Source organism: Phocoena sinus, chromosome 2 (assembly GCF_008692025.1).
Source record: "Phocoena sinus isolate mPhoSin1 chromosome 2, mPhoSin1.pri, whole genome shotgun sequence".
NCBI lineage: Eukaryota > Metazoa > Chordata > Mammalia > Artiodactyla > Phocoenidae > Phocoena > Phocoena sinus.
The window spans coordinates 111,175,666-111,200,077 of record NC_045764.1 but is presented as its reverse complement, the minus strand read 5'-3'; the positions used below and the strand labels follow the sequence as shown (position 1 = coordinate 111,200,077).

General features: G+C 36.4%; 1 protein-coding gene across 3 annotated transcripts in view; it reads right to left on the bottom strand.

Moving 5' to 3' along the window:
- Positions 1 to 24,412, bottom strand: part of ARHGAP5 (Rho GTPase activating protein 5) — a 72,998-nt gene that overhangs the window by 12,856 nt on the left and 35,730 nt on the right. For all 3 annotated transcript variants that reach the window (XM_032622882.1, XM_032622881.1, XM_032622880.1), the window contains exon 4: positions 167 to 244. In XM_032622882.1, the coding sequence (XP_032478773.1) occupies positions 167 to 244 (78 nt within the window). The remainder of the gene's footprint in view (positions 1 to 166; positions 245 to 24,412) is intronic.

The following is a 24,412-nucleotide window of genomic DNA, read 5'->3' as shown; positions in this document are numbered from 1 at the left end:
TTCCAATACTACTTCAAAACTTTCTCCCCTAAACATCCATATTCTTAGGAGGTTTTCATATGAAATTTCAATGAGGGAAATAATAAAACAATGATTTTATCTTCTATAATTATCTTCTTACCTTGATCAAATATATACATAAATATATCTATAATTATCTTCTTACCTTGATCAAACTGCTTTTGAATATTGTCTTGATCAGTTTTGTTCCCACTAACACGGTACAGTCCTTCAGTACATAATCCTAAAAGAATAAAGAAATAAATAGACTTTTACACATAAATATATAGCTATAACAAGAATATACTTAACCTTATGTACATCTTAGTGACTTAGAAAATATGGTGGTAAAATATTTTTAAGAATAAAATATTCTTGAGCATTTCATTTAAAGTAAGTTCTTAATGGACTACCTTAATTTTAAACCATTTAGGCTACCCAGTTCCATGTAAAATAAGATACATTTCTTCCTAGTCCACTAAACACAGCTAAAATTCCTGAGTGCAATATATTAAAAACGTCAAAAGACTCTGAAAGGTGGAGAGAAAGTGAATTTGAATAGCAACCACAGAATTTGAAGAACAACAACACAGTGAGTTCTCTGGGTTTTCCTTTTGCTTCTTACGTATCTTAGATCAGGCAACAGAGAAGCCTGCAACCCAGAAGTACCAATGAGCACAGGCAAAAAAATAAAAATAAAAACAAAACACCACTCAGAAAACCAACAAGAAAAGCCAGTTCTCTCTAGTGAAAGGATTGGGAAAGGTGCAGACTAGGAAGCAAAAACATTTTTTACTGTTACTGCCCTACTCCAGCCAAACACCATGGAATCCACTCCTCCTCATCCACATCAGTGGAACCAAGTAGGGAGACTAGAATTCTACCTCTGCCAGCAGTAACAAAGGTGCCCCTTCCCCTCTATAGAGTGTCAGCAAGGACTGAATGGCAAGTCTGAACTTCTACTACCACCTTGAGGTAAGAGGTACCCTCCCCTCTTCACCATGGTAGTCAACAGAGGCTGGTAGAGATCAAGTGGGGAGGGGAGTCCAATCTTCCAGCCCCACTGTGTAGTAATGAGGCAGCTGCACCTCCCCTGCTGGTGCAGTGTCAGAGGAGGCCTGCTAAAATAGATTTAAATAAGATCCAAAGTTTCACAGCATACTATCCAAAATGTCTAGAATACAATAATAATAAAACTAAAATCATTCATCATTCCAAGAACCAAGAAAGTCTCAACCTGAATGAGAAAAAACAATTAACAGACACCAATACAAAGATATCAGTTGTGGAATTATCTGACAAGGGTTTTAAAGCATCATAAAACACTTCAGTGAACAATTATAAACACACTTGAAACAAACTTCCCAATAGAAAGTTTGAGCAAAGAAACAGAAATATAAGGAGGAACTAACTGGAAATTTTAGAACTAGAAATACAGTAACAGAAACAACAAATTCACTGAATGGGATCAATAATAGAAAAGTGATGACAGAGTAATGATAATGAATAAATGAACTTGAACACAAATCAGTAGAAATTACCCAATCTAAAGAACATAAAGAAATTAGACTAAAAAAAAAATGATGAGCCTCAGGGATTTGTGGGACAATAACAAAAGATCTAATATTTGTGTCATCAGCCGAAAACCTATCTCTATGTTCAATGGGAAGTTTCTGAAAGCACTTCTGAAAGAGACTCCATCTGATAAGGCATTGTATTGTTCTGATCCCAAGGAGAAAAAAAGAATCACCAGAAACGTAGAATTTGTCAAATTTATTCCTGGACAAATGTCAAGGTGCTTGTATGGGACAATATGTTAATTCTAATTTTTTATATTCAGAAATTCATGGTCATAAAGGTAGCAAAAATCCACTGATAAAAGTGTCAAAGTTATTAAATCCAAAGTTTTAACTTCAGTGAAGCATGGCAGACACCACCAAATAACCAAAATTATTATCATCTACAGTGGGACAAAATAACATCCTATCCCAACAGATATGATGCACTTAGAAGGATACAACATTACTTTGGTGGTATTTCTAACAAAAATGCATAATTTGAATCTAATAGTGAGGAAACAGTAACCTCAAATTGAAGGAGAAAGAAAAAGTTCATTTGTACAGTAAAATGTCAACCAATAAACATACAAAAAATGAGAGACTAAAAAAAATCATCAACGGAAGCTAAAACTAGTGGCTGAAAGTCTGATAGTCTCAAAGTCAAGAAAAACAAAAGAAGCTGAGCAACTCTCCCAAACTAAAGGTGTTAAAAAAGACATGATTACTAAAAGCAGTGCACATAGATTAGCTCCTGAAGTGTCTGCCTAATAAAGAATTAAAAATGCCCAAAATGTCAATAATGCTGAGGTTGAGAAACCCTGACATAGTGATAAGCATTTATTTGCTAAATGAAAATTATAAGGTGCTTAATCATCCATGATAAAAAATCTTGCCTTCCATTCACTAATAAATGAGTGACTTTAAAAAAAAAAAAGCAGCAGCAGCCAACTCAATTATCTAGATGTGAATTATACAAGTTTAACTTAAATCACCCAAAGTATCTATCCTGGGCCTCCAAGTAATATATAGGTATTAAAAATCTATACCAATATTCCAAAACTAAATTTAAAATATGTTTGAACCAAGTATCATCACCCCTTTTTCTTTCATTAGAAAGGTAACTAATCCTTACACTACACAGAACTCTTGATATCTTAAGTTCTAAAATGGTCTAAGTTCTCTTTGAGTTGCTAACAGATACAAGAGTTTCACTGAAGTCGTAAAACAGATTACAAATGGTAAAGAGGAAGTAAGGTGTGTAGATAATCCACAAATTAGATTAATATGTCCATGGGAAGTAACATCAGCAAAAGAAATAGAGAAAGGAATTTTGGGGCTTGGTTCCCCCATAAAACCAACTAATGAGCAGCCAAAAAGTATCAGAATCAACTTCTGCAGAACCTCTGGAATCTAGTAAAAAAATTACAACCACCATTAGAAGGCTTGCTGAAGAAAGAAGATTTAAGCTGCCCACCTACCATTCCCGTTGCCACTCTAGACGGGCAACGACCATAAGGAAGGCAGCCTGCACTCTGGGTTTAGGTTTCAAGTGCCAGAGGGAGCAACACAGATCTTATTCTCAAAGAACTGTAGTTGCATATTTTGACCTGTCTGGTGGCTCCCAGAAGAAAGAGCACAAGGGCTTGCCTATGTTTCACTATGTTAAAATATTCAAAACGTCTTATTTTCAACAAAAAAATTAAGAGGCATGCAAAGAAGCCAGTATGGCCCATTGTAGAAAAAAAAGAAATTAACAGAAACTGTCCATGAGGAAACCCAGTCACTGCACTTACTAGACAAAGACTTTAAATCAATCTTTAAAGGTGCACAAAAAGCTACAGGAAACCATGAACAAAGAACTAAAGAAAACCAAGAGAATGATGACTTAACAAATGAAGAATATCAATAAACACACAGAAATTATTAAAAGAACTAAATAGAAAATCTGGAGCTGAAAAGTATAATAACTAAAATAAAAAATAAACTATAGAGGTTTAACAGCAGATTTTAGCAGGCAGAAGAAACAATGAACTTAAAGACTGGTTAATTGAGATCATCCAGTCTAGGGAGCAGAAAGAGGAAAGAATGAAGAAAAATGAACAGAGCCAAAGAGACTTCTGGGACTCCATCAAGCGTACCAACACTAGCATAAAAACTTTCCCAGAGGGGAAAAGGAGAAAGAAGAATATCTGAAAAAATAATGGCTGAAAACTTCCAAATATGAAAAAGAAACCTACAAATCTATACCTGAAGTTCAATGAACTGAAAACAGGATAAACTAAAAGAGACCTACATAGGACAAAGGAAATAATAAAAAGTAAAATGGATATAAACAAAATAAAAAGTAGCATACAAAAATAAAAAGGTAGAAAAACAGAGAGAATCAACAAGGATGTTAGCTTTCATTACTTCTAATAAACACTGTACTGGAGTTCTAGCTAGATTAGGCAAGAAAAAGAAATAAAAGGAATCCAAAGCATAAAAAAATTAAATAAAATTAGTCCTAATTGCTGATGAAAATACTTACTAAATGTAAGAACTGACACCATAAAACTCTTAGAAAAAAACACAGGAGTACATTTTCATGTCAATGGGTTTGGCAATGGATTCTTAGATACAGCACCAACACATGAGAAACAAAATAAAGATAAATTGGATTTCAACAATATTGAAAACTTTTGTGCATCAAAGGACATTATCAAGAAAGACAACCTATAAGATGGGAGAAAATATTTGCAAATCATTTATCTGATAAGGGTCTAGTACCCAAAGAAACTCAAAGCTTTCCCACTACGATCAGGTACAAGGCTAGGATGTCCCCTCTCACCATACCTTTCAACATCTGGTTGAAAGTACTAGAAGTTCTTGTACTTGCTAAAGCAATAAAAGGAAATCAAAGGTATACAAATTGGGAAAGAAGACATAAAACTATCATTTTTCACAGATGACATGATTGTCTATGTAGAAAATCTATCTGCCAAAAAAATCCTTGAACTAGTAAGTGATTATAGCAAGGTTGCAGGATACAAAAATCAACTTCTTCCCTTATATACCAAGGAATAAATGGACCTTGAAATTAAAAACACAATACCACTTACATTAGCATGTCCCAAAATGAGAATTTTCTAACAAAGATGTACAAGATCTATATAAGAAAAACTACAAAACTGATGAATGAAATCAAAGAACTAAATGCAACTGACCCTTGAACAATGCAGTAGTTCATCCATGTATAACTTATAGTTGGCCCTCTGTATCCACTGTTGCTCCACATCCACGGATTCAACCAACCATGGATTGTGTAGTACTATAGTATTTACTATTGAAAAATATCCAGGTATAAGTGGACCCACGCAGTTCAAACCCACGTTGTTCAAGGGTCAACTAACTGTAAATGGAGAGATATAACATGTTCATGGAAAGGAAGACAAAATAGTCAGGTTGTCAGTTCTTCCCAACCTGATCTACAGATTCAATGCAACCCCAATCAAATTCCCAGAAAATTATTCTATGGTTATCAACAAACTGATTCTAGAGTTTATATAGAGAGGATAAGACTTAAAGCCAAGACAATATTTAAAGAGAACAAAGTTGGAGGATTGACGTTACATGACTTTAAGATTTACTCTAAAGCTACAGTAATCAAGACAATATGGTATTGAGGAAAAAAGAGGCAAATATTCAATAGATCAATGGAACAGAGTAGAGAGCCCAGAAATAAACACCCATTAACAGTCAACTAATCTTTGACACAGGAGCAAACGCAATAAGAACAGAGCAAAAACAGTCTCTTCAACAAACGGTGCTAGAAAAATAGGACATTCATATGCAAAAGAATGAATCTAGACACAGACCTTCACCCTTGACAAAATGAACTCAAACTGGGGACTTCCCTGGTGGTCTAGTGGTTAAGAATCTGCCTTCCAATGCAGGGGACGTGGGTTTGATCCCTGGTTGGGGAACTAAGATCCCACACGCCGTGGGGTAACTAAGCCCACACACCGCAACTACTGAGCCCGCGCACTCTGGAGCCTGTGTGCCACAACTAGAGAGAAGCCTGCACGCCACAACGAAGAGCGAGCATGCATGCCACAATGAAAAGATCCTGCGTGCTGCAACTAAGACCCGACGCAGCCAATTTTATATATATATATAAATATATATAAAAAAAATATATATATATATACATAAAATGAACTCAAAATGGATCACAAACTTAAATGTAAAATGGAGAACTATAAAATTCCTAGAAGACAACATAGTAAAAAACCTAGATGACCTTGGCTATGGTGATGCCTTTTTAGATAAAGACACAATCTGTGAAAAAAATATTGATAAGCTGGACTTCGTTAAAATTAAAAACTTCTGCTCTGTGAAAGACAACATCAAGAGAATTAGAAGACTAGTCACAGACTGGGAGTAAATATTTACAAAACACACATCTGGTAAAGGACTGTTATCCAAAATATACCCAGAACTCTTAAAACTCAGTAATAAGAAAACTCCAGGGCTTCCCTGGTGGCTCAGTGGTTGAGAGTCCACCTGCCGATGCAGGGGACACGGGTTCATGCCCCGGTCTGGGAAGATCCCACATGCCGTGGAGCGGCTAGGCCCGTGAGCCATGGCCTCTGAGCCTGCGTGTCCGGAGCCTGTGCTCCGCAAAGGGAGAGGCCACAACAGTGAGAGGCCTGCATACCACAAAAAAAAAAAAAAAAAAAAAAAAAAAACAACTCCATTGTAAAATGGGGCAAAGACCTTAACAGATACCTTATCAAAGAAGATCTATAGATGGCAAATAAACATAAAAAGATGCTCCACATCACACGTGACTAGGGAATTGCAAGTTAAAACAACAATGAGATACCACTATTAGAATGGCCAAAATCTAGAACACTGACAACACCAATTGCTGACAAGGATGTGGAGAACAGGAACTCTCATTCAATGCTGGTGGGAAAGCAAAATGCTACAGACACTTTGGAAGACAGCTTGGTAGTTTCTTAACAAAACTAAATGTCCTCTCCACACTTCTACTGCCAGGGGACTGGGTTCGATCCCACAAGCTGTGCAGTGTGGACAAAAAAAAAAAAAACACCCCCAAAAAAACCCCAAAAAACAAAACTAAATGTACTCTTACCATACCATCCAGCAATCATCCTGTTATTTTACCCAAAGGAAGTGGAAACATATCTACACAAGAATCTGCACACAGATGTTTATAACATTTATTTTATAGCTATAGCTATGTTTACTGCATAACTGCCCAAACTTGGAAGCATACAGGCTGTTCTTCAGGAGGTGAATGGATAATTTAACTGTGGTACATCCAGACAATGGAATATTACTCAATGCCAAAAAAGAAATGAGTTATTAAACCATGAGAAGACATGGAGGAAACAAATGCGTATTACTAAATGAAAGAAGCCAATCTGAAAAGGGTACATACTGTATGATTATTACAACTATATGACATTGTGGAAAAGGTAAAACTATGAAAACAATAAAAAGATCAATGGTTGCCAGGGGTGAGGGAGGTGGGGAGAGATGAATAGGCAGAGCACAGAAGATTTTTAGGGCAGTGAAAATACTCTGTATGCTATTATAATGATGGATATGTCACTATACATATGTCCAAACCAACAGAATGTACAACATCAAGAGTGAACACTAATGTACACTATGAACTTTGGGTGATTATCATGTGTCAATGCAGGTTCATCCTTGGCAAAAAACGTACTATTCTGGTGAGTGATGTTGGTAATTGGGGGTGAGGAGGGTTTCATGTGTGGGGGGATAGGGGGTATATGGGAAATCTCTAAACCTCCCTCTTGATTTTGTTATAAACCTAAAACTTCTTTAAAAAAAAAAAAAGATATAGGGCTTCCCTGGTGGCGCAGTGGTTGAGAGTCCGCCTGCCGATGCAGGGGACACAGGTTCGTGCCCCGGTCCGGGAAGATCCCACATGCCGCAGAGCGGCTGGGCTCGTGGGCCATGGCCGCTGAGCCTGCGCGTCCGGAGCCTGTGCTCCGCAACGGGAGAGGCCACAACAGTGAGGCCCGCGAACCGCAAAAAAAGGAAAAAAAAAAAAAAAAGATTTAGACATATATAGATACATCAAAGCTTATAAGGATGAAGTAACATCAATGGAGCGAGAGTCTTTTAGCAATGATAAGTGACACTTCAGGGACAAGAATGTTACAGAAATAAGAAGGCTAAAGGCAGTATTTTTTTTTCCTCAATCAAAAACAGTATTTTTAAAAATGGGGGGGAAGCTATATTAAAGATATATATATATATGTATCTCTTTAATATCCAAGAAAAAGCAACAACAGTGTTCCAAACTTTCATTTTGTTACTTTCTTTACATATGCTTAAAAATACATAACGTAAACATGACATACATTGTTTTCATTCCATTTTCAAAATAACAGACAAGAGGCCTTACGTTAATGATAAGGAAACAAACTTAGAAAAGTGAAGTGACTTGCTAAAATCAGAAACTGGGCAAGCCAGGGTCATTAGTTTGTCTCATTCAATATATAAAAGGAAATATTTTTGACATGCTACCCCATTTGTTTTATGCTAGGTGATTTCCTCTCTCTGCATGATTTCTATCACTGGGGTTGGGCATAGCAATTTCATGTCTAGTCACGTTTCCTAGAAAATAAAAACGCGAGCATAGATGTAAACAAAAGGATAAGTGCCATTATTGACTGTTTCAAGACATGTCCAGAAATACGGAATTACTGAATAAACCATAATTATCAAGATGTTAGATACGAAATATAGGTCATAAAAAGTAATTCTAAAGTATCTTATCAAATGGAATGAAGTTTTGCTCATGTATTAAAAATATTACAAAACCATGTTGAATTTTCCCCTTTTGAAAAAGCTATATGTTTAAATGTGTAAACATTTAGAAGAAGAAAAACTTATCTCTTACTCATGAAATCACAGGTGATTTTTTCAGTTCTATTCCTTATGGACTCATCTGTACTTTTTTTCCTGCTGTAATGAAATAGATAGTTCCTTTCCTTAAAACAAATCAAAACAAACAAACAAAAAAACCCCTGGCTATCAAATATCACCTGTAAGCGATAATCGTAGTGGAGCCTGGGCTAGAATCTAAATGTGTGACCTCAAATTACTTAATTTCTCTGGGCCTCAGTTTCTTGCTCTGTAAAACAGAGATAGTAAATGCACACACACGCCATAGAGGTGTGAAAATTAAATGAATAAACTACAGAGAATTCCCTGGCATTCCTGTGGTTAGAGCTCCATGCTTCCACTGCAGGGGACAAGGGATCAATCCCTGGTCGGGGAACTAAGATCCCATAAGCCACAGGGCACGGCTAAATAAATAAATAAATACTTTTAAAAAATTAAATGAAAAAACAACACACTTATTTTATAGCATACCGAAAGTTTACTATACAAATAGCAAGCATTCAGTAAAAGCTGAATACATTACTAATTATTTCACCTTGGGGATAAAAAGGATAAGAGCTAGAGTGTTTCTTCAGACTTGCACCACATTCATTTTCCTGCTGGAATTTCACCATTAAAAAAACAAAAGAGCTACAGGTATAATCACCTGGTTGTCAATAACAAAAAAAATGACGATTCCATATGTTTCAATCTAACTTACAAACAAAGTATTTGACATAGCTTTCTCCTGAGAATAGCCTTTCTTTCCCTGTCATAACCACAGAGCATCTTGCATATTGTGTATCACCTTCATCATCCACTATTATTACAATGTAAAACCTGGGTTTTTAATGATATAACAGCTCAGCACAATACAAATTAGTCAATTGATATAAATGTAAATTATAAAAGTCACACTGTAGCACAAATGCCTCCATTCTCTCATCTTTTGCAAAGGTCATGCATTTTTGTAGGAAAAAATAATAAATGCTAATTCTAGTTTGTTAAATAAAGACTTAAAGAGATATCATTCATGTATAACTACTGGCACAAGGACACACACTTAGGATTATTAAAATTAAGTAGGGTTCATTTTTTAAACATTTATTAAAAAAGGATTTATTCACATGTCCTCCTAGTTTTAGGAGCTGGGGGTCCCTCCTCTCTTAGAGATTATGGTCTAATGGCTGTGGTGTTTAAAAAACAAAACAAAACAAAGCATTGGCTGTAACCCAATGACCAACTACTTCAAAGAAGAAAATGTTCTTGCTAACAGATAAAAATTTATTTCAAAACTAGAAAACACAAAAGGTAACATATTAACATACTAAAAAGCCTTAAGGAATTTCTGCTAGATATAGGCATACTAAAATTATCTAAAGAAAGGCTTTAAGGTCTAATTTATAATTCCTCTTTGCTAGATCAAGAATAAACAAGTCACACTTGAATCATTAAATTCAGATGCCAATGATACCAACTTTTAGCATTATCTGACACGGATAAGGTTATTAAAAGCCTAGAATTTCAAAAGCAACATAAAAAGCCCTTTAGGAAATAATATGTCTCCTAGTGTGATGCATTAAGAAAGACACAACAGGGCTTCCCTGGTGGCGCAGTGGTTGAGAGTCCGCCTGCCGATGCAGGGGACACGGTTTCGTGCCCCGGTCCGGAAGGATCCCACGTGCCGCGGAGCGGCTGGGCCCGTGGGCCATGGCCGCTGAGCCTGCACTCCGCAGCGGGAGAGGCCGCAGCAGTGAGAGGCCCGCGTAACGCAAAAAAAAAAAAAAGAAAGACACAACAGCCCTGTGTAGAATTCCAGCCAAAAATGTTTACGTTGAATCTGACCAGGAATCAGACAAACTTCAGGAACATTCTGCAAAAAAGTGACTTAAAATTTTCAAAGAATGTGTCAGGAAAACATACGTAAGGCTAGGGAACTATTCTAGATTAAAGAAAACTAAAGAAACATAACAAGAAATGCAATGCACGAGCCTTGACTGGATCCTAAAGTGAAAGAATAAAAAAACTGTAAGAGGGCATTATTGGGACAATGAAGGAAATTTGATTATAAGTAAAATATTAAATAACAGTATTTTATCAATGTTACATTTCCTGAAGGTGGTATTTATACTGTGGTTATGTGGAGGTAATGTCCTTGTTCTTAAGAGACACATGCCAAAAAGATTTAAGAGCAAAGTGCCATGATGTCTGTAACTTTCAAATGGTTTGGGGAAAAAAAAAAAGCTGGGGAGAAATGTGGCAACCCAGCCCCCCATCCAAACTGGTATATCTAGATGAAAGATATATGGATGCTCAATCATACTATTCTTGCAACATTTCTGAACGTTCAAGTTTTCAAAATGTGAAGAAATAAAGAAAATATGGGATGGTTACTTCAGATTTGTGGTCGCATATTTAACACGAAATGCATGTTTTTTGTTTTTCTACAGCTATAATCTACTTTCTGGTCCAACCACAGAGTAGACAGGGAGTTAGTTTAACCAAAGTTGAGGTTTGCCAAGAGAGTAACATGGTCAGGGTTGAGGAGGTATGCAAAGGAGTGAATATAAGAATGGATTGAGATATATATAGGTAGGACAAGGAAGTACAGAAGACATTAGGTAATGACATTTAGTGAAGAAGTGTCAGAATAATGAAAATTAGTAGGAGTTCTTCAAAAAAGCAAATGGGAATGCTTTTAAATAAAATAAATCAATCAAATAAAAAGGAAGTTATATATTTAAATAAAAAGAAAGTTATACTGACCTTTATTTTAGCAATAAAACAAAGATTTGTTTTACCCATTTAACCTCATTTATTTCATCCATTTTGGTGTGTTGGAACAACATAATTTTTAGGCCAATATTTAAAGAAACTTACCGAGACATTCATCCTTCTAACAGAGTTTTAGCAGAAAAATAACCTCTAGGCTATACAGATAGTTTATTTCTTTATAATCCATTTGTAATAGTGGGGGCATTCCAGATTAACTACATCTACATGCAAATATAAATTTTAGGATACATAGGTGAAGAAATTCTTCCCCTATCTGGAACTTGGTCATCTGATCACCTAACCTGTCATAATTGAAAAAATGGAAACAAAAAGGATTATAAATAGCCAAAAAGATGTACAAAGCCCTTGCACTAAAATATATTATTTCCTTTATAGGAGGAATACCTCCTGTTTTTCCAAATTCTATTTAACGTAACCAAAAACACAACTTAAACTAACTCTGCCATATGTTTTCCTCACTCACAGCAGATTAGAAGTTGCAAACTGGAAAAGTAAATAAGATTATAAGCAGCAGGAGGTACACTGACAACAAAGCAGGAAATTGAAAAACTATAAAATCTAGAAAAAAATTTAGAAAGTCTCTAACATAGGAATGCTTCAAAAGATTCTGAAGATAGCACGTTTTTAATACCAGAGAAAACTTTCATTAAAATATCATTCTAAAGGATAAAAGGATAAAGGAAGAAACACTTCCTAGCTCATTGTATGAGGTATTACCCCGATACTAAAGCCAGACAGACACCAAAAAAAAAACCTATGGACCAATATCCTTTATGAATACAGATGCAAAAAACTTTAACAAAACACTAGTAAACTGAACGCAACAGCATTAAAAAGATTATATACCATGAGCAAGTGGGACTTATCACAGGAATGCAAAAGTGGTTCAACATAAAAAAACAATCAATGCAACTCACCACATCAATAGAATGAAAGAAAAAAACCCACATGATAACTCCATTGAGAAAGAAAAACCATTTCACAAAATCCTTTTCATGATAAAAAATATTCAACTAGGAATAAAAGGTTTTATGGGTTGACTCTGTCTCCCCAAAAGATACGCTGATGTCACAACCCCCCAATACCTCAGAAGGGGAACGTCACAGATGTAATTAGCTAAGATAAGATGACGTCATACTGGAGTAGAGCGAGTCCTTAATACAATGACTAGTGTCTTTCTTAGAAGACAGACACAGGAAGAATGGAGTTAACACTGCTGCAAGCCAAGAACACCAAGGATTGACAGCCACCACCAGAAGCCAGAAAGAGGCAAGGAAAGATTCTACCCAGAGTCTCAGATGAAGTGTGACCCAGCTGACATCTTGATTTCAGATTTCCAGCCTTTAGACTGTTGGCAAATAAATTTCTGTTGTTTTAAGCTACTCAGTCTGTGGGACTTCATTATGGCAACTCCAGGAAACTAATACAGAAGGGAACTTCTGCGATGCGATAAAGAGCATTTATGAAAAACTCAGAGCTAACATAATGGTGAAAGAATGAAAGTTTTTCTCTAAAGTAAGGAATACCAGCAATGCCTACTTTCACCACAGCTTTTCAACATTATACTGGAAGTTCAAGCCAGAGCAAGACAAAGAGATAAAATGCAACCAAATTTCAAAGGAAGAAGTAAAGCTATCCCTATTCACAAATGGATATGACCTTATATACAGACAAAATCCCAAATACACCCACACACCAAAAAACTAATAAGCTAATAAAAAAAACTTCAGCAAAGCTGCAGGATAAAAGATAATCACACGAAAATCAGTTCTATATAGTAGAAACAAACATTCCGAACATGAAATTAAGAAAATAATTCCGTTTATAACAGCATCCAAAAGAATAAAATACCTAGGAATAAATTTAGCCAAGGAAATGCAAGACTTGTACAATGAAAACTATAAAACAGTGTTGAGAGAAATTAAAGAAGACCTAAATAAATGGAAAGACATCTAGTGTTCATGGATTGGAAGACTTAATACTGTTAAGATGGAAATATTACCAAAGTCATCTACAGATCAAAATGCAATCCCTATCAAAAAGGAATAATAGGATGGCTAGAATTAAAACACACACACACAGGACAGCTACATGTAAAAGAAAGAAATTAGAACACTCCCTAACACCATACACAAAAATAAGTTCAAAATGGATTAAAGACCTAAGTGTAAGACTGGACACTATAAAACTCTTAGAGGAAAACACAGGAAGAAAACTCTGACATAAATCACAGCAAGATCCTTTTTAACCCACCTCCTAGAGTAAGGGAAATGAAAACAAAAATAAACAGGACCTAGTGAAACTTAAAAAGTTTTTGTACAGCAAAGGAAACTATAAACAAAACAAAAAGACAACCCTCAGAATGGGTGGGAGAAAATATTTGCAAATGAATCAATGGACAAAGGATTAATCTCCAAAATATATAAACAGCTCATGCAGCTCAATATTAAAAAAACAAACAACCCAATCCAAAAATGGGCAGAAGACCTAAATAGACATTTCTCCAAAGAAGACATATAGATGGCCAACAGGCACATGAAAAGCTGCTCAACATCACTAATTATTAGAGAAATGCAAATCAAAACTACAATGAGGTATCACCTCATACCGGTCAGAATGGGCATCATCAAAAAATCTAGAAACAATAAATGCTGGAGACGGTGTGGAGAAAAGGGAACCCTCCTGCACTGTTGGTGGGAATGTAAATTGATACAGCCACTATGGAGAACAGTATGGAGGTTCCTTAAAAAATTAAAAATAGAATTACCACATGAGCCCAGCAATCCCACTACTGGGCATATACCCAGAGAAAACCATAATTCAAAAAGACACATGCACCCCAATGTTCACTGCAGCACTATTTACAATAGCCAGGTCATGGAACCAACCTAAATGCCCATCGACAGATGAATGGATAAAGAAGATGTGGTACATATATACAATGGAATATTACTCAGCCATAAAAAGGAATGAAATTGGGTCATTTGTAGAGATGTGGATGGACCTAGAGACTGTCATACAGAGTGAAGTGAATCAGAAACAGAAAAACAAATATCGTATATTAACACATATATGTGGAATCTAGAAAAATGGTACAGATGAACAAGTTTGCAAGGCAGAAATAGAGACACAGATGTAGAGAACAAATGTATAGACACCAAGGGGGGAAAGTGGGGGAGTGGTGGTGGTGGGATGAATTGGGAGATTGGGATTGACATATATACACTAATATGTATAAAATAGATAACTAATAAGAACCTGCTGTATAAAAAAATAAAAATAAATAAAACACACACACAGAATATAACATGTGTTGAGGAGGATGTGGACAAACTTGAACCCTTATACATTACTGATGGAAATGTAAAATGCAGAAAACAGTTTGACATTTCCTCAAAAAGTTAAATATAGAATTACCATACAACCCACCATTTCACGCCTAAGTATGTACCCAAAAGAACTGAAAACAGGTATTCAAACAAATATTTGTACATGAATGTTCACTGCTGCACTGTTCACAACAGCGAAACGGTGGAAACAAACCAAATGCTCACCAAGTGAACAAATAAACAAAATGCAGTATATATCCATACAATGACACATGCTACAACAGATGAATCTCAAAAACATTATGCGAAATGACAGAAGCCAGACAAAAGGTCACACATTGTGTGATTCCATTTATATGAACTATCCAGAATAAGTAAATCCATAAATACAGAAAGTAGGTTTATGGTGGCAGAGGATGGAGCAAGGGGGGAAAAGGGAAGGGAATAACCACTTAATTGGTATAGTTTTCTTTGGGGTGATGAAAATCTTTGGAACTAGATGAAGCGGTGGTTGTACAACATGGTAAATGTACTACATGTCACTGAACTGTACACCTTAAAATGGTTAATTTTAGGGCTTCCCTGGTGGCGCAGTGGTTGAGAGTCCGCCTGCCGATGCGGGGGACGCGGGTTCGTGCCCCGGTCCGGGAGGATCCCGCGTGTCGCGGAGTGGCTGGGCCCATGGGCCACGGCTGCTGGGCCTGCGCGTCCAGAGCCTGTGCTCCGCGGCTGGAGAGGCCGCAGCGGTGAGAGGCCCGCGTACCAAAGAAAAAAGAAAAAAGGTTAATTTTATAATATATGAACTTCACCTGAATAAAAATGTAAAAAAAAAAGGTATTCTAAGTCATCTAACCCCTGTAACTTCAAAGCTGATAACCATGCTTCCTTCTTATTAAAAATTTTCTTCTTAGTGTTTTAGGGCTCCATTCTTTTGTACAGCCTATTTGCAATGTGATCTTTTCTTCTCAGTCTCTATGCTCACCCTGAATTTCATCAGCACATAGTTTACATTAATATCTATACAGTGACAATTACCCAAATCTCATTTTAAGACCAAATAACTGGGCTTCCCTGGTGGTGCAGTGGTTGAGAGTCCGCCTGCCAATGCAGGGGACACGGGCTCGTGCCCCGGTCCGGGAAGATCCCACATGCCGCGGAGCGGCTAGGCCGGTGACCCATGGCCGCTGAGCTTGTGCGTCCGGAGCCTGTGCTCCGCAACGGGAGAGGCCACAACAGTGAGAGGCCCGTGTACCGCAAAAAAAAAAAAAAAAAAAAGACCAAATAACTTTCCAAAGATCCACAGCCATACATTCAATTGAATCTTGAACTTTTAAAGAACCAGGCCACACAGCAGGAGGTGAGCAGTGGGCGAGTGAGGGAAGCTTCATCTGTATTTACAGCTGTTCCCCACTGCAGTGCTGGAGAGCGGCTGCAAATACAGATTTTCACTGGCAGAGAGGTTTGACTCACAGAGACCATAATAAATCAACTGCTTGCAGAAACATATCAAAACCCTATCAGTGAGTGGCAAGTGACCATTAAGCTGCATCTTACATAGTAGACTGGACCATAAGCAACACACTTCGGCTGTCACTGTCTCCCAATACCCCCAGGTGGGACCATCTAGTTACAGGAAAACAAGCTCAGGGCTCCCACCGATTCTGCATTATGGTGAGTTGTATGATTATTTCATTATATATTACAATGTAATATTAACAGAAATAAAGTGCACAATAAATGTAATGTGCTTGAATCATCCTGAAACCACCCCCCCGACACCGTGCCCCTGCCAGTCTGTGGAAAAATTGTCTCCTACAAAACCGATCCCTGGGGCCAAAAAAGTTGGGGACCACTGCCCTACAGGCACCTTAAGATTTAAGATGTACATAATATGAATCTATTATCAAACTGTCAAATCTGCTTTTCATACCATAATTCCTGTTTTCATTAATGGTGTACCACCTATGGTCACCCTAATATAGAATCTGAGAGGCATTTTTGAGACCTCTTTCAACTCCTTATCTATCCTAAATAGTTTCTTAGAGAGGACTATTACTCTTTCTTTTCAATCTCTCTCCACCACACTTTCTGTCTACTTAAAACTTATACTAATATTTCAAGGGTCATTTCCTAAATGGAACTTATCACAACTTCAACTAAAAACTGTAAAATTTATATGAAACAACAGTTTTCAGACACTGAACTATAGGCAGCTCAAAACTGATCTGTAAGGAAAAAGCAGCAAATAAATTAAAATGTCTGAATGCCCCGATTTAGTGCCTGGAAACAGATACTAGATAGCAGTGCAGAGAGGTGGAATCATATTGGCCTACCAGAGTTGAAAATATGGAGACAGGAGTTCAGAAAGGATGAGATGTCTAGAATTTGTGAGGTAGAGTACCAAAAAAAGAGGGAGAGATATATAGAGAAAGCCTCAGAGATATGCAGAAAAGACACTGGAGTCTTTGGTTGAATACTGCAAGTGTGTGAGAGGAAACTTTCTGAGGACAGGGGCTGAGATTAGTCCAAGTTCTATTCTCAAAAGACTTTTTTTTTAATTGAAGTAGAGCTGATTTTAAGACCTTCTAATATGCAGGGCAGTAAGTGAAGTCTTCATACCTTAAAGTAGGTCTAAATAAATACTAGAATAAAAGCTGCCATGGATCTGCCAAAATAAACTTACAAGCAAGTCTAGAAAGGACCAGACTGATACACAAAAGGCTTAACACATGACAAAACAAATCCAACACTCTTTAAAGGAACACTAGAAAATTCACCACGCAAAATGAAAAATTCAAAATGTCTGATGTCAAATCAAAACCGCCAGTCAAAGAAGCAGAAAAACACAACCCATAATCAGGGGAAAAGCCAACAGAAACATAAACAGACCGAGAAATAAAATATGACAGAATCCATAAAACAAGGGCCTTAAAACAGCTATTATAAATTTTATAAGTATATTTAAAGATGTAAAAGAAAATATCAACATGATATTGATAAATGATAAAAAAGAGACTTAAAATGGAACTTCTAGATTTGACCATACAGGGGAAAAAAAAAAAAAAAATCAGTGAACTAGAAGATATAGCAATAGATACACAGCCTAGGTGAAATGAAACACAGAAAGAAAAAAAGGTTTAAAAAAATGAACAGTCTCAGTAATCTGCGGAACAATTTTAAGATGTCTAATACCATGTAACTGGAGTCCATAACTGGGAAACAGAACAGGAAAAAATATTTCAATAATGGCCGCAAATTTGAAAATTATAAACCATGACATCTAAGAAGCTCCAGAAACCTCAAGCAGAAGTGTTTTTTTTTTTAAAGCACACACTAAAATACATTTTTAATAATATTGCTAAAAACTAGAGAGAACAATGTTAAAAGCAGCTGGGAATCGAGGGAGAAAGGGGAACACATCATATACAGAGGAATACTGCTAAGAATAGCAGCAGATTTCCTTTTAAATATCATGCAGAAGACAAGAAGCAGTCTTTAAAAAGCTGAAAAGAAGAGCTTCCCTGGTGGCGCAGTGGTTACCCGCCTGCCAATGCAGGGGATACAGGTTCGCACCCTGGTCCAGGAAGATCCCACATGCCGCAGAGCAATTAAGCCCGTGTGCCACAACTACTGAGCCTGCACTCTAGAGCCCACAAGCCACAACTACTGAGCCCATGTGCCACAATTACTGAAGCCCGCGCGTCTAGAGCCCGTGATCCGCAACAAGAGAAGCCACTGCAATGAGAAGCTCGCACACCGCAATGAAGAGTAGCCCCCGCTTGCCACAACTAGAGAAAGCCCACACATAGCAACTTAGACCTAACGCAGCCAAAAATAAATAATTTTTTTTAAAAAAAGCTGAAAAGAAAAAAGAAATCCATCAACAGCCTAGAACTATCAGAAGAACAAAGTTGAAAGACTACACTTCTCGATTTCAAAACTTACTAGAAAGCTAAAATAATGAAAACAAAGTGGTACTGGCAAAAAAGGATAGGCATAGGGACTTCCCTGGTGGTGCAGTGGTTAAGACTCCATGTTCCCAATGCAGGGGGCCCAGGTTCAATTCTTGGTCAGGGAACTAGATCCCACATGCATGCTGCAACTAAGAGTTCACATGCCACAACTGAGGAGCCAATGAGCCACAACTAAGGAGCCCACCTGCCACAACTAAGACCCAGTGCAACCAAATAAATATATTTTTAAAAAATGGATAGGCATATAGATAAATGGAATATACGTGGAAGTGCAGAAGTACTCATATTTACAGTCAATTGATTTTCAAAAAGAATGCCAAGGCAATTCAATAAATGGTGCTTGGACAATGGATACATAGAAGCAAACGAATCAAGCTGGAATCCTTCCTTGTGCCATACACAAAAATTAACTCAAAATGGATCATAGACCTCAATGAAAGAGCTAAAACCAAAAAAACTCTTAGAAGAACATATAGGAATAAATCTTTGTGATCTTGGGTTTGGTAAAACCTTCTTAGATATGATACCATGTGCACAGTAACTAAATTTTTTTAAAAACTGGATTTCATCAAAATTTTCAACTTTTGTGCTTCAAACGATACCAATAAGGAATCTGGGGAAAAAAATTTTGCAAGTCATATTGAAAGCAACTTGTATCCAGGATATACAAAGAGCTCTTAAACTCAACAGTAAGACAAACAACTCAATTTAAAAATGGTAAAGTATCCAGGGGCTTCCCTGGTGGTGCAGTGGTTGAGAATCTGCCTGCCGATGCAGGGGACACGGGTTTGTGCCCCGATCTGGGAAGATCCCACATGCCGCGGAGCGGCTAGGCCCGTGAGCCATGGCAGCTGAGCCTGCGCGTCCGTCCAGAGCCCGTGCTCCACAACGGGAGAGGCCACAACAGTGAGAGGCCCGCGTACCGGAAAAAAAAAAAAAAAAGGTAAAGTATCTGAATATATACTTCTCCAAAGACGATATACAAATGGCCAATAAACACCTGAAAATATGTTCAACATCATTTGTCATCAGGGAAATGCAAATCGAAACCATATGAGATAGCATTTCATACCCACTAGGATGGCTATAATCAAAAAATCAGAAAATAAGTGTTAGCAAAGATGTGGAGAAACTGGAACTCTTGCATATTGCTGGTGGGAATGTAAAATGGTGCAGCCACTTTGGAAGACTGTCTGGTAAATTCCTCAAACGGTTAAACACAGAGCTACCATATGATCTAGAAATTCCACTCTTAGGTATATATACTCAAAAGAAGTGAAAAACGTGTCCACACAAAACTTTTACAGGAGGGTTCACAGCAGCAATATTCACAATAGTCAAAAAGTGGCAAACAACACAAATGTTCATCAATGGAAAATTATTCAACAATAAAAATGAATGAAGTACTGATAGATGCTAACACTGATGTTAAAAAACACTATGTTAAATCAAAGAAGCCAGTCATAAAAGACCAGAACAGGTAAATCTATACAGACAGAAAGTTAAGGGGGGGTGGGTGTGGAGAAGAGGGAGTGACTGCTTAATGGGTGGGGTTTATTTTGGGAGTGATGAAAATGCTCTAAAATTGAAAGTGCCGATGGCTACACAACTCTGTATATATAATATACAAATATACCACTGGATTGTACAATTTAAATGGGTGAATTGTAGAGTATGTGATATCTTTCAAAATAAGGATAAGTATCTGTGATATCTTTCAAAATAAGGATAATTATCTGTTTAAAGCAAAACTTATGAACATATATTGTGATGTTTAAAACATATTGGAAAATTAAAATGTACAACAAAAGAACAAGGGATAGGAGGGTTAAATGAACTGGTCCAAGGTTCTTAAGCTACATATCATGGTGGTGTAATGTTGCCTGAAGATGAACTGTGATTAAACAAACATAGTGATAAAAATCACAAATGCACAACTAACTACAGTTCTGTACCACACTGTTAGCCACATTTAACATGATTCTGAGGGAGCAGGACTGACCTTATGCACAAGTCCCCTTTTCCCGCAAAAATGAATGAAAAAATAAAGTCAGCATCTTTTAAACCAGTGGCCACATAGTAAAAACTGTACATCATTGTCCATTCATTTAAAAACCAAAGTCACTAGGATGGTATAAAAGTGATAACTGATGCCTTTTTAACTTTCTGAACTTTTTATTATTTCAAATTCTAGAGCACCACTAAAAAATCCTAACAGGTAAATATAACTAATATCCCTGGCATTGGAGTTAAAATAGAATAAAAAATATTCAGTTAATCCAAAAGAAGGCAGGAAAAGAAAAGAAAAGGAATAATGTTCACATGAGACAAAAAGAAAAATAAAAACAAGATGGCAGACTTAAAACCAGTTATACTGATTATTACATGAAAAGCCAATGATCAAATAAATGCTCTGCTTAAAAGAAGTGGATTGTCAGATTCAGATATGCTATCCACAAGAAACTATGTTAAATATAAAGATACAAATGAAAGGATGAAAAAAGATATACCACATAGACACTACTCAAAAGAAAATACCATTGGCTATGTTAATTTTAGACAAATGAGGCTTCAGAACAAGGAGAATGCTTCATAATGATAATAGGTCAGTTCATAAAAAAAGACATAATCCTAAATGTATGTGCAACTAAAAGAATTTCAAAATACATGAAGCAAAAACTAACACAACTGAAAGGAGAAACAGACAAATCTCAATCATGATTTCAGATTTCAATAGTACTCGATTAAAAAAACAAGTCAACAAGAAAATCAGTAAGGATAGACAAGACTTGAGAATACTCTCAAGAACTTGACCTGACATTTATAGAACCCTTCACCCAACAGCTTAAAAAACACTCTGTTGAAGGCTCCATGGAACATTCTTCAAAACAGACCACATTCTGGGCTATAAATAACAAGTCTCAATAAACTTACACTGAAATCAAACTGTTTTCCAACTACAACAGAATTAAACTAGAAATGAATAACAGAAAGATATCTGGAAAACATTTAGAAATAAAACACTCTTAATAATCAATGAGTTAAATTAAAAAGTCAAAAGAGAAATTACAAAGTACTTTGAACTGAATGAAAATGGAAACAACATATCAAGATCAGTGGCACACAGCTAAAATAATGTTTACAGGAAATTTTAAAACATTTAACATTATAGTAGAAGACTGGTCAAAATCATTATCTAGCTTCCATTTTAAGAAACTATAAAGCAACAAAATGAAAGCAGAAAGAAGGAAAACAGAAAAAAAAGTATAATTCAGTGAATTTAGAAATGGACAAGAGAGGAAAATCAATAAAACCAAAAGTTGGTTCTTTGAAAGATCAAGAAAATTGATAAACCTCTCTCAAGAGGACAAAAAAAAGAAATCAGTAATGCCAAAAACAAAAGAGAAGACAGATGCTACAGACATTAAAAGTATGATAAGGAATTTTATAAACCACCTCTGCCAACTTGAATGAAATGGACAAACTCCTTGAAAGACACAATCAATGCTTACTGAAGAAACTGAAAATCTGTACAGCCCTGTATCTATTAAAGGAATTTAACGTATAGTTAAAAGCCTCCTCACAAACAAGATTCCAGGTCCAAATAGTTTCCTGGGTGAATTCTACAGAAATTTAATTAAAAAATATTACCATTCTATACAAACTTTTCCAGAAAATAGACTCAGTCTATGATGCCAGGTTTACCCTGATAGCAAAACCAGGCAAAGACACTGCAAGAAAAGAAAACTATAGACCAATATTTCTTAGAATACAGAAACCCTTAACATTTTAGCAAACTGGATCCAGCGATAAAACATTATGACCAAATGGTGTATGACTAACCCAGGAACGCAAGGTTAGTTTAAAAATCAACATTTAAAAATCAATTAATGGGGTTTCCCTGGTGGCACAGTGCTTAAGATTCTACCTGCCAATACAGGGGACACGGGTTCATGCCCTGGCCCAGGAAGATCCCACATGCCGCGGATCAACTAAGCCCATGCACCACAACTACTGAGCCTGCGCTCTAGAGCCCATGAGTCACAACTACTGAAGCCTGAGTGCCTAGAGCCTGTGCTCCACAATAAGAGAAGCCCGTTGCACAGCAACAAAGACCCAATGAAGATCCCACAGCCAAAAAAAAAAAAAAAAAACCCTCAAAAATAAAATCAATTAATATAATTCACCACATAAACAGACTTTAATAAGAACTCTAGGATCATATCAACAGAAGCAGAAAAGCCACATGACAAAATCAACATCCATTTTGGATAAAAATGCAGCAAACTAAGAATAGAAGGATTGGGACTTTCCTGGTGGTCCAGTGGTAAAGAATCCACCTTCCAATGCAGGGAACGTGGGTTCAATCCCCGGTCAGGGAACTAAGATCCCAGATGTTGCAGGGCAACTAAAGCCCACATGCCACAACTACTGAGCTCATGTGCCTCAACTAGAGCCAGCGTGCTGCAAACTGAAGAGTCCTGGCGCTCTGGAACCCGCAGGCCACAACTAGAGAAGAGAAAACCTACACGCCACAACTAGAGAGAAGCCCAAGCACCACAACGAAGAGCCCGAGCACCGCAACGAGAAAGATCCCGCGTGCCTCAACGAAGACCCCGCGTGCCGCAACTAAGACCCGACAGACTGAAAAAAAATAAAGAAATAAAAATCTTAAAAAATAAAAAAAATAAAAATAAAAGAGCCAGTGCTTTCTTTAAAAAAATAGAAGGATACTTTTCAACCTGATAAAGAATATCTACAAAAAACTGAGAGCTAACATCATACCTGACAAAAGACTAGATGCTTTCTGAGGTGATAAAAATGTTCTAAATCTTGATTGCAGTGGTGCTTATATGACTACAGAGTTATTAAAACTCATACTGTATAATTAAAATTGGCAAATTTTATTGCATGTAAGTTATGACAGTAAAGCTGATTTTAAAAACTTCCACCATATTTTCTTCAGGGTTGTTTAAAAGAAGGTTAGTCCTCTAAACAAGGGTGTTGATTATATTTACATTACAAGTTAAACCTTAAATATGGAGATGGCTGCTCCAGTCCATAATGAGAATCTGATATTCAATTCTTAAACAACTGAGAATTTCTGCTAAAATGGATTAGCATTAATCAGTAACAAAATAATACATACTACTACATCAACAAAAGAACTAGCTTTAATCTTTATATAAGTATTCTTATGGTTTTATGGTACCTAAGTATACTTCTAACAAAGCACTTAAATATATAAATTACCTGCCAGTTGACTGAACTAATTCAAATGTTGCTAAGAATTGAACTAGAATTTTCATTTTATCTTACACTTGGAATTTATTTTCCTCAAGCCAAATCACTCGACTACCATGAAAATATTCAAGAAGTGGGACTTTTTAATTATAAAAATAAATGTACAAAATGCAATCCATTATTAATTTATTATTTTCTAATCACTAAAGAAAAGTCTTTTTGAATTGCTCAGTCATATCCACAAGGCCTAATTATATTACTAGAGAAAATGAGATTTCTTTTACCTCAAAGCAGATAGCTAATATTATAAGAACCTCTGCATTTCTACTATGCTAAAGATGGACAGAAATACATAAAGAAATTTGCCTAATACTTCTGTTGAAGGAAAAAACAAATGATTAAAGGCATATACAAATACAGGCTCTATAAATTAAAATTTATTAACTTAAGGGAGAAGATAGGCTATTTCAACTCTAATACCAGTGGATAACAGGTACTGCCCCATATTCCAATCGTTATTAAAACTGAAAGTTAGCACTTCTCACCGGACAACCTAATATGTACGTATAGAACATAGCTGACA